General features: G+C 47.6%; 1 protein-coding gene across 1 annotated transcript in view; it reads right to left on the reverse strand.

The window, feature by feature from the left end:
* Positions 1 to 9469: 9469 nt before the first annotated feature.
* The window catches only part of EDEM1 (ER degradation enhancer, mannosidase alpha-like 1), a gene marked incomplete at its 5' end in the record, with an annotated part of 9416 nt that continues 7566 nt past the window's right edge, over positions 9470 to 11319 (reverse strand). The window contains 2 exons of the mRNA XM_009073479.1: positions 9470 to 9642; positions 10533 to 10718. Coding sequence (XP_009071727.1) covers positions 9553 to 9642; positions 10533 to 10718 — 276 coding nt within the window. The remainder of the gene's footprint in view (positions 9643 to 10532; positions 10719 to 11319) is intronic.

Genomic DNA, 11319 nt, shown 5'->3' on the forward strand with positions numbered 1-11319 from the left:
CCCATCCCAGCACTCCCTTCCAGCCCCTCCTGAGGACAGCAGCAAGGGGAGCACAGTGCTTGGTGCCACTGGAGACCCTCCCCAGCTTTGCAGCTGGTTGAGGCTTTCCCTCTGGACAAGCCTTGGGAGTCCCTGGAGGAGCAGCTCCCACCCAGACCCCTCAGCCCTGAGCTCCTTCATTGATCTCACTGCACTATAAATCATTTCCATAGAAACTGGAAATATTCCCTAAACCAACAGAGGCTTCCTTATTTCCAGCAATTATCTTAAGGTCTGATTTGCATTTTAAATGTCACCTGTATAAATTAGAACTGTTTACTGGCACTATTGTGAGTCATCTGGCAGCAACCAGCTACAGACTTGCTTTGTTTCCTCCACAAAGCTCCATGACAAGAACATCCCCCAGAACACTGACTGGGACTGTCTCCTCTGACACAGGTGCTTGGCTCCTTCTTCAGGCAGTTAAACATTCCATTTTGCCCTAAACTCACTAATTCTGGCAACAAAACTAGTTCAGAACATCACTTGGGGTACATTTTGAAGCTGTTGCTGCAGATTTCACAGCTGTTCTCCTCTCCTGAAGGGATGCACAGGTAGCAACAGCCTCACTTTTTCTCCAGCTCTGCTTTGGATTCTCCTACATTTATTTCTTTTACAACTTTAAGCCATTTCTATGTTATAAATCAACTTTTTTTTCTCTCATACAAAACTTGAACGTCAAACAGAACATCTTCTCCCCATTTGAAAAGCTTGAAAACCACTTAAATAAGTCAAGTAATCAACAGGTTGTGCTCCTAATGGACCACTGGCAAACTGGTTGGCTCCCAGTTCAGCCTGGAATCCTCTCCTGATCCACAGTGCACACAGGTTAGGTCAGCCCTGAGTTCCAGTCCTTCTTGCCAGTGAGGCTCCTGCACCTTGGAGCAGGGACAATGCTCATTCCAAACAGCCAGCAAAGGTGAAGCCTGTGCTGAAATCTGCAGTGCTCAGAGCCACATTCCTCAGCTTTCAGTGGGGAAAATCAGAATCCAACCATATCTACCTGTACCAGGTGGATAAGAACAAGCAGCAGTGATAAAGTGCACTTAGACAACACCTGGCCCAAAAAGGCTTTATGAAACAAGAAGGTGTTTGGTTCAATCCAACCCATGGCAGACACAGGCTCAGGACCTCTAAATTAAACTTGTGCAACACCTTCACCCCTTGAGTGCAAACCAGAGCAGCCTCAAACCCTTGGAATCACAGAATAATCAAAGCTGGAAGGAACCTTGAGGATCATCAGACCAGCTCCTGTCCCTGCCCAGGACACTCCAACAATGCACCCTGTGCTGACAGCATTGGCCAAACACTCCTGAGCTCTGTGATTCTCCCTGTGCTGAGAGCATTGGCCAAACACTCCTGAGCTCTGTCAGCCTTGGGGCTGTGACACTGCCCTGGGAGCTGTTCAGTGCCCAAACACCTCTGGGGAGAGAACCTTGTCCTGATCTCCAACCTGACCCTCCCCTGACACAGCCCCATCCTTTCCCTGCCATTACTGCTGGGGAACATCTCCCTGATGTCTCCCCAAGAGCAGAGTCCCTCCAAGGCAAGAGGAGCTGGAAGTGCAGGCCCTGACCACCTGCCAAGACTTTCTGATGCTTATTCAGTAATCCCCTGATTCTCATTATATCATTGTACCAACTAGCAACAATTGTATTTCATTATTATTCTGTTTTTTCCACCCTTCAGACAAACTCTGGCAGTTAAACCTGGCTACACTTGGGACTAGAAACTGAAGAGCAGCTGCTAAAAATCACCATTCCGTCCTGGAAATTAAAAACTGGGGAGGAGAAAGACACTTGCCTTAAATATTCACCAACCAAACCTTTCCACTAAAGGCAGAAACAGTGGAAATCCAGGGAATTCCTCACAGGGCTGAGCCTCACCCACCTCTGTGCCCATGTGCATCAGGGATAAAACATTCCCACTCCTGTTTCAAACCAGCAGCTCCACTTTCCATCTCTCTTCCCAGCACACATGGCTGTTGGAGCCCCACAAGGTTAGCAGCTCATGTCCTTCAGCTCAGGGTAATTATTATTCTAAGGAAGTTTATGAAATTGTTATTTTGTCCAACTTTCCAGTTCAGCTTCGAGATCAATGTGGGTGAACTAATCTCATCTCCCTAATGATTAAATGCTTCATATTAATATGACCCTGAGCAGGTTCAAGAAGGCTGGGGGATTTTTTTCATTCCCTGGAATAATTAGATCTTGAGAATAATTTTGTACCTCCTTGGCTTCCTCGAGATCTGTTGATTCCTCAAAAAGCTTTCCTGCCCCTCCTGTTGCCATTTGTCCTAACAGGCAATGCCCTAATGGCTTTAACTCTGCCTAGCAAAACCACCTATGGATTTACAGGCTAAATAAACTGGGGAAGCACTGAGGAGCCAGGAGGAGGGAACTGGGGTGATTCCTGGCACTGTCACTCAGAACACAGACAGAAATCATGGAATCATAGCTACTTCCAAGCTATGACCACAAATGTTTTGACACAAGAGGGTGAAACACATTAAAAATTATTATCTGGATTCTTCTAAATCCTCCAAATGTTCATGCCAGGCTTGATGAAGCCTTGAGCAACCTGCTCTGGTGGGAGGTGTCCCTGCTCAGGGCAGGGAGTGGGGCTGGAGAATCTCTGAGCTCCATTCCAAATCCTTAACATGCCATGATACCACGAAATTGCTCCTGCAAAGAATTCCCTGAAGTTGTGTCACAGTGAATCCCAGTGAAATCCATGGCCTTGGGCAGGAGGAAGAAAAGGCTGTGGTGACACACTAGGAAACAAAGCAGAGATCTGTTTTACCCTGGGAAGCCAAGCAGAGCCTTGGTTTATCCCAGAAAACCAACCACAGCTTTGGTTTACTTTGGAAAATTAAGCAGCACCTTGCTTTATCCCAGAAAACCAAGCTAAGGCTTGTTTTATCCTGGAAAATTCAGCAGAGCCTTGGTTTACCCTGGAAAATTCAGCAGAGCCTTACTTTACCCTGGAAAACCAAGCAGAGCTTTGTTTTCTCCCATCCCTCCTGGAACACAGGAGAGCATCACTCCATCCAGCACAGACCTACCTGCTCACAGCCTGTGGGGAACCAAACCCATGGATGCAGGGAGGGGGTGGATGCATCCAACCTGTATAAATCCCTCCAAACCATGTGGTTTGGGTGCAGCACCTTTGGGATGGAGGCAGGTTGTGTCCCCCTGGAGCCTCCAGCTGCCCCAGGGATGGAACAAGGGATGGAACCAGCTCTTCCCCTGCACAGAAGATCATTTTTCCCTGGTCAAACAGGTCTGTGGTATCTCAGACTGGACTTTTCCAATAATAACAATCCAAACTGCCTGGAACAAATGGATTTTGCTGCTCCTGCATTTATTATGCAGGAAGAGTTGTCCCTAATTAGATAATATTAGATTTCTTGGCTTGCACAAAGCAGCTCAGAAGAAAGAGACTCGTTATTGATGGGCCAAACCATACAAAGCAACTGAGCAAGGTTTAATAATGCAGCAAATATCAAAGGCAGAAAGGTTTTAATTCTTAATGAGTAGATCCATGGGTTTCATTAAGCTGCATTCGAGGAGGGGTTTAGGGTCGCTTTTATTAGCTAATTAATTAAAGCCTGACCAATAAGACAGATTAATCTCAGGGAATCACATCCTGTATTAATAGCAGTCCCAGTGAATCACCAGGCTGAAACAATTCCTCCTGTGCTGAGGGGGAATCTTGCTGGAGAGAGAGGTGGCAAAGGAAGGGAAAGGGTGAGCTGAGCAGGTTTTCCTCCCCCAGCTGTGGTTTGGTGAGCACATCCAGCTCTGCTGGGAGAGCCAAACTGCAGGGCACAAACACAACAGGGAATAGTACAGTATGTCTGTAACAGCATTTCCTGAAGCTTTGGATGTACCACCTGAAAGTCCTTTCATGGATCCATCCTGGCTCTGCCCGTGTGTTCCATGCCCACATTCCTGGGCTGAAGAAGTCATGGATACACCAGGACTGTCCTGAGGCACAGCAAACTCCTCCTTTCCTTCTTCCCACACCTTCCCAGCCAGGCCATGTAATGAGAGTCCAGGATGTTTTAAGGAGAATCGTCTCTGAAGCTGAGGAGTTGTTGGCTTTGGCAAAGCATCCACTGTCAGGAGCTGCTTTAGAGCCTCCCAGGGCAACCTGGGCCAGGACTCCAGGGGGAGGAGGAAGGGCAAAACAGATGGGAGAAGGGAAAAAAAAAAAAAAGAAAAAAGGAAGGGGGAAAAATGAAAAGAGGAAAAAAGGGGAAAGGGAAAAAAGTAAAAACAAAGGGAGAGGAAAAGGGAGAGGGGAAAAGGGAGAGCACTGTCAGGAGCTGCTTTAGAGCCTCCCAGGGCAACCTGGGCCAGGACTCCAGGGGGAGGAGGAAGGGCAAAACAGATGGGAGAAGGGAAAAAAAAAAAAAAGAAAAAAGGAAGGGGGAAAAATGAAAAGAGGAAAAAAGGGGAAAGGGAAAAAAGTAAAAACAAAGGGAGAGGAAAAGGGAGAGGGGAAAAGGGAGAGGGGAAGGGAAAGAGGGGAAAAGGGAGAGGGGAAAAGGGAGAGGGAAAGGGGGGAGGAAAATGGGGATCCATGCTCTTAGCTGCAGGGATGAAGCAACAGGAAAGGAGGAGGAACCATTCACAAATACAAGTGTCAAACATATCTGTAGCTCCCCAAGAGTTTGTTTGCTGTGAAGCAGACTCTGGGAGCACAGGGATATTTGGTCTAGTAAAATGCTTGTTTAAACACTCCTTCCAGAGTTGATTTAAAAAGCTCCATCTCCTCCCTAAGATGGGAGGGGAAAAGCAGAATTTTTCCAACCCAGAGTTTCGTATTTCATGTGGAGCTGAGGAAACACAACTCCATGAGCAAACCACACTGCTGGCACTGCTGCCACACGGTGCTGATTCACGGAGCTTTCCAGGAGCTCTTTGTGTTAGGAATTACTTACTCCACTAAATGAGCATCATCAATAATTAATAGCATGCAGATTGCCATTATTGGAAAGCCTCTGGGCCTGACACAGGGAGGAATTCCAATTACTCCAAAGTATTAATACAGTAAAATATTCTTTTTTTTTTTGTCCTTTTAATTTGTCTAATCTGTTGTTTGATGTTTTCAGAGCAGCAGCCTCAGGTGGGTAAATGCCAAGGGAGTGATCCCAGTGGGCTCTGCTCTCCCAGGACAGGGAGGGCACTGGAAACTGGAATGTGCTGCTCCTTCCCTGACCTGGTAAATCCACACCTGATCCAAAAGCCTGGACTGTGGCTGGTCCCAGCTCTCCCAGTGCCATCACTGAGTGTTCCCACCTGGACTTGCACAGGACATCAGTGTGTCTTCACCAGTTAAGGACTGGCACATACAAGTGCCTTTTTTCCCCCTCCTTATCAGCACTGCCTGAATAAAACCCAACTTGACAGAGCTTCCCAGAGTTGCTGGAGCAGCTCTCCCAAGCTGTTCCCTTCCACAGCCACACAAAATGTGAGGCAACAGAAATCACACCTCTCTGGGGGGAAAAAAGATGTTTATCAGCAAAATAGTTCTGAGCCAATGGCCTTGACAACAGTGTGAGTGAGGTGGGGGATAAAGGAAGCAAATGAGGGTAGAGAGCAGCTCCCAGCAAACACTTGCTGATATCTCTTAGTGAATAAACCATACAAGTGGTGAGTAGTGAAACAGAACTCCTCTCTAAAAGGAGGAAACAAGGATAAAGATCTCTAGGAAACAAGGCTAAAGCTCCCTAGGAATGAGAAGCAGGGAGAAGCACAGCTGGGACCTCCCAGCTTTGCCCTCCCCACTCTGACGCTTTGCAGCTCCCCCAGGGAGGTATAAAACTGCATTTTCTCCACGGAGCTATGGAGCTGCACTTCCCGAGGCTCCACCTTGCACACACTGCGGTTGTGTCGCTGTGCCAAAGCTTCCAACCGCAGCACACGAGTGGTCTCTGGTGGAAGCGATGGGAGCCACAGCATCCCATCCAACACGGGCCCCGAGGCAAAGATCTCTGCGCTCACCTTCCACGGTCACCTTCTTGCTGTAACACCAAGTTAGCCTGATGATTATACTCTAAAAATAAGTGAGTTTTCACTCCCACTTTTGGACTTTGAATCGTTTATCACATCCCATCTCACTACACTCAAATCTCCCAGGGAACCCAAAGTGGAAGAGTGGATTTTTGAGCTAATTGATTAAATATGGACTCGGAGGAACTACAATCAAAACATCCAGTCCCATTTTAGAGCTCTAACACGTTGAACAACTCTCTCACAGCAGATAAGGAAGCAGGAGAAGATGTGGAAAGACAAACAGTAGCTCAGGGCAGTGACAGCACTAGTAAATGTGCAACCACAGTGACAACATGAGAGGTTCTTGCTCCAAAAATCAGGATTTTAGCCCATTTCTACTTGCTTCAGAGGTCACCTATGAGGTTTAAATGCAGCAAAGTAGTGTGAGATCAGCGAAAAGTCTCAGTTCTACTCAACTGCTGAAGCTTTTCTGCCTGGTGAATGGCAAAACTCAGGTGTTCACACTCCAAATTCACCTTCTCCCTGCAGCAGGGAGATCTCCTGAAGCATCATGATGGCCCTAGAGGAACTACCCTCTAAGAAAAACACACACAAAAGAGGTCAAACACACTATTTTTTAATGCAGATTTGTAAAACTTAAGCCAAGTTCTGAAAATATAGGACATTTCATGAGAGCACATTTGGTCCTCTTTAAAAAAATTCCCCCAATCCCCAATTAAATACTTCATGGATAAACAACAATTAAGCATACATGGCACTTTTAATTAGGAAAACTTGATATTGCACATGATACCAAGAAATACAAAAGTCTGTCTCAGCAATCATCCCAGCACAGTTAGCAATTCTGCTTTGATATCATTGATTTACACAAAGGTTTTGAGTTTAGTGCACGACATGTGCCTTGTCCTGGCAGACTAAAAACAGGTCCAAGTGACTTTAAAACAGAGAGGAAGAAAAAACTGGCTCCTGAGGGAGCACAGAGTCTAATACCATGTGCTCAGCACCAGCCTCCTTGAGGAGAAAAGCCATTCCTGTGGAAGGATGACTGGCACATCACCTGGCAATTCCTGGCTGAAAGGCTGCAGCACCTGCCTGTGTTGCTCCCATGTACAGCCACCTTTCACTGCTTCTGGCAGCCACAAGGGAAAACAGGAGGGAAGAATAGCTGTGCAACCTCAGCCTAGTCAGGTCATCCTCTATGGAAAACTCTGGAACAGATTTTGTGCATAACACTGGGCTGGAACCCTCACCTGGCCTCAGGTGCTTCAGAAGGCACAAACACTGAGAGGCAATGGCAAGGTGAACACACCTTCAGAGAGCTGAGCTGCTCACCAGGGACAGACCAGGCCCTGAGGCAGCCACCACCACACCCAGGGCACGTCCATCCTGGCACCCTGTCCATCCTGGCACCCTGTCCATCCTGGCACCTGCTCTGCCATGATTTGCTGCTGTGGGATGCTGTGTTGGGCTCCCACACTCCTCATTCCAGAGCTACAGTGAGGACCTGGCCCAGCAGCTGGATCTCAGAGCCCCCTCTGCCTCCTTCCTCCTCCCAGGAGCCCTTCCCTGCCTTCAGCCATCCTCCTGCACCTCTTGACACCTCTCCACACTGCAGCACACCTAGGCAGTGCTCTGCCATGATTTGCTGCTGTGGGATGCTGTGTTGGGCTCCCACACTCCTCATTCCAGAGCTACAGTGAGGACCTGGCCCAGCAGCTGGATCTCAGAGCCCCCTCTGCCTCCTTCCTCCTCCCAGGAGCCCTTCCCTGCCTTCAGCCATCCTCCTGCACCTCTTGACACCTCTCCACACTGCAGCACACCTAGGCAGTGCTCAGGAAGTCACACCCTGAACCTCTCCCAATACCTCTTTGGATCACAACACCTTGAAGTCATGCTTTGTTTCAAAATAGGCAACTAAGACATTCCAATAATCCATTTGCAAAGCCAGTTTTCCAGGAGCTGGCACTGCCAGCTGCCTCAGACAGCAAGGCACTCCATTTTATTGCAGCCTCAACTTACTTCCCTCTCCCCCCCTTAAAACACACACAGTAAGACTAAGAAGACATGATTGGTTTGGTTTTTTTTGCCTGAAGACAAGATTCAGCTATCATGGAATAAAGTCCCTGAGATGCATCTGTATCCTAAAAGATTCCACCAATGACCTCTCCAGCACTAACTTCATATGCAGTATTAGAAATGTTCTGAGCTGCAACACGTGGTTTAGGAAAACCAGTGTTGTTGTAGGAAGGTGAAAACATCAGCACAGCAAGTTGCATTTAAGCCTTCATTTAAAAATCAGTAGCCCAAAAGTGACATTCTACTGCCTCAACAGTAGTCACAAGCTAAAAGCATGGAAGCAACTGGAAAAAAGACCTGTTATACTTACAACAAGTTATTTTGGCCTCAGTTTGCTGTCATCCCTCAACCCCTGACTGTTTTCCTCCTGAAAGTTCACAGACAGACAATATTCCTCTAGTATCTTACAGGAAAGCCCAGGGAAAACATCTCTTTGTAGGTCACTTCTTCAGTGACTTTGGGATCCACTGTACTTTGCAACCAGCTAGTCAGCAATACTTCAGCCACCTTCCCAAGGAAGCTCAGTTTTCCCTGCTAGTGAGGAAAACTTAAGGCACTAACACATTGATGCTGTCAGGAACATGAAACACTTTGTTCTGCGTGGACTGTTACACCAGTTCTTAGCAGCATCTCTCCTGAAAAGGCACTAAAACATGGCAAACCAGGAAACTTTGGGAATTTCAGCTAAGCAATACCAAGTCAGCTGCTCAGAGAGCTGAGTGGCTCTGCCATTTCCCCTTCCCTCCCCCCATTCCCTTACAAAAAAAAAAAAAAAAAAGGCACCTGTTTTGTTTCCTCACTCATTTCTGCAGCCACAGGCTCTTGTAACCCTGCAGGTTCTGCACACCTGTGTGCACGAGTGGTGTCACAACTATCCCAACAGCTTTTCACACCATCAGGAGTTGTCTGCTCAAGATCCTAGTCTAGACAGAGTTTTTGCTTCAGCAAAACCCAGTGGGTTCCTACCTGAGTAGTACTTAAGGTTGTGTATTGCTAGAATAATCCAACGATTCAACTTGGTGTAAGAAATTGCACTTTCCCATTCCTACCCCAACCCCAAGCTCATTCCAGATTAAATACCAGACCCTTCTCTAAAGGGACATTTGTAATACAGCTACAAAGAGGTAGCTAAGTGGCACGTGCCAATTTGCTCTCTTTTTCTCTTAAAAACATATTCAGCCTTCATTTGCAACAACATTTTTCCTAGGAAGTCTTAAAACAAGAGCTCTCTGTGGAGGTGGCAGATGAAGTTACCACAGGTGAGGAGATGGAACTCGCCAGAGAACTCCATCTCCCTTCTCATCCATAGTGACAGCTAACAGGGGATACTCAGGTGAGGAGCTGAGAGGAGAGAATGTCTGCAGACACACCACACTCCTCCTGAGGCAGGACCAAGGTTTCTCTGCAGAGCCCCTCAGATCAGTCCCACCATGCGATCGATCTGCCTCATGTAGTTGCTCTTCAGTGGCAGCAGATACCTCCTCTCATCAGGGACTCTGTTACACTGTGAACAAAACACGAGTGGTTTTAAGAACTCAAGCCTGAAAGCAGCAATCCCATCCCCTCTGCAATCCTCCCAGCACCACAGATTTCCTCCCAGTACAGAGAGTTGCGCCCAACACCTCCCTTTGTCCCTCGCTCTACAAACTCCCAGCACAAACCCCACAAATGAACAGCAAGTGTTTCCCCAGCACAGGCTGCAGCTTCCAAACACACACCACAGCTTGTTGTTCAACTGAGACTCCCTTCACTATGACAACTGTGAATGCTTAAAGCACTGCTCTTTTCCTGGAGGACTGGGGGGAGGAGGAGAGAAGGAACCACACTAAAACCTACCAGCACAAACTGGAAACAACTGTTCTGTAAGCTGCTCTAGTGGAAGGTTTCCCTGCCCTGGGCAGGAGGTGGAAGCAGATCATCTTTAAGGTCCCTTGAACCCAAAGCAGTCTGTGATTCTGTGGTTTGGCTGGTGCCAGGCACTGGAGCCACACTCTGTGCTCAGGTGAGGCACAGCTAAGACAGGTCACCTTTACATGCCTCAAAAACCACTCAGGAAAAAAAAGCTTTGCTTAAACAACCCTCTGCTTTCCTCTTTCCCCCTGACGGCAACACTGGAAAATTTTAAGGGCAGAGGAAGAATAACTGGAAATGAATCAACAAATAACAAGAAAATTGCTGCAAAATACTTCAAAAGGGACAGGTTTCACCTTCAACATAACCACTCACATGATCCCAACCCATTCATCTCACTGCTCAAAGTGCTTTTCACTCAAGAGCTTCTCAGATACAAAGGCAACACTGCAGAGCTCAGCAGTAACACTTCCAAATGGCTCTTGTTCTGCTCCCTCACCCTCCTCCAGCCACCCAGCCAGGACCAGGCTGGGTTCTCCTTACGTTAGAGCTGAAGTTGGCTGCCTTTAACTCGCTGGGTTTCACCTTCTCTGCACTCTCCTCTTCTTCAGGGAGGATGTCCTGCCACAGGGAGTTGCGAAAACGTTCATCCACGGACACAATGTGTCCCTCAGTAGTAAACATAAACTTGTTTCCAGATTTGTGCACAGGATTCTCTTCATCAAACAACTACACGAGAGATGGGGGAGACAGATAAGAGTATGTGTATAACATCTCTTGTGTCCCAGCAACGAGGAGTTAGAAACACATATTCACTCGCTGAGGGATCACACAAAAATACCTTTTAGTGCTGAACACCCTTAGAGCAAATGGAAATAAATAGTTTTAATGCAAGGGATTGAATTTAGCAGGTCAAAGAGAAGGGCAAGAGAAATTCTCACACACAACTTAAGCTGCCCTTGTGTTTCTAAGGAGCACTGTGCAGGCATTTCTAGGCTGGCCACTCTTCCCTCCCAGTCACAATTTATTTGTCTCTCAGCTCTCCAGGAGATGGAGAACAGCAGCTGAGGCAATGGCAGCCCAAACACTTCCTCCCGTGGCTGCCAAAGCCCAGTGGGGAGATGAGAGGCTGCTGTGAGGAAGGCAGGATGGCTTTGAGCAGCACTTCAGCTCAGAGCTGAGCAGCAGCTTCCTTCAGCCCTGCTCCTCCTTTTCAGCTTCCTCCCAAACAAGCTGCAGCTCTCCAGGCTCAGGACACCACACCTGGTCAGCTGCCAAGGTCAGAGCAAGAGGAGCACACTGACACACCCCAGGACCTAACCCCTCCCTG

This window comes from Acanthisitta chloris, unplaced genomic scaffold (genome assembly GCF_000695815.1).
Source record: "Acanthisitta chloris isolate BGI_N310 unplaced genomic scaffold, ASM69581v1 scaffold10954, whole genome shotgun sequence".
Classification (NCBI taxonomy): domain Eukaryota; kingdom Metazoa; phylum Chordata; class Aves; order Passeriformes; family Acanthisittidae; genus Acanthisitta; species Acanthisitta chloris.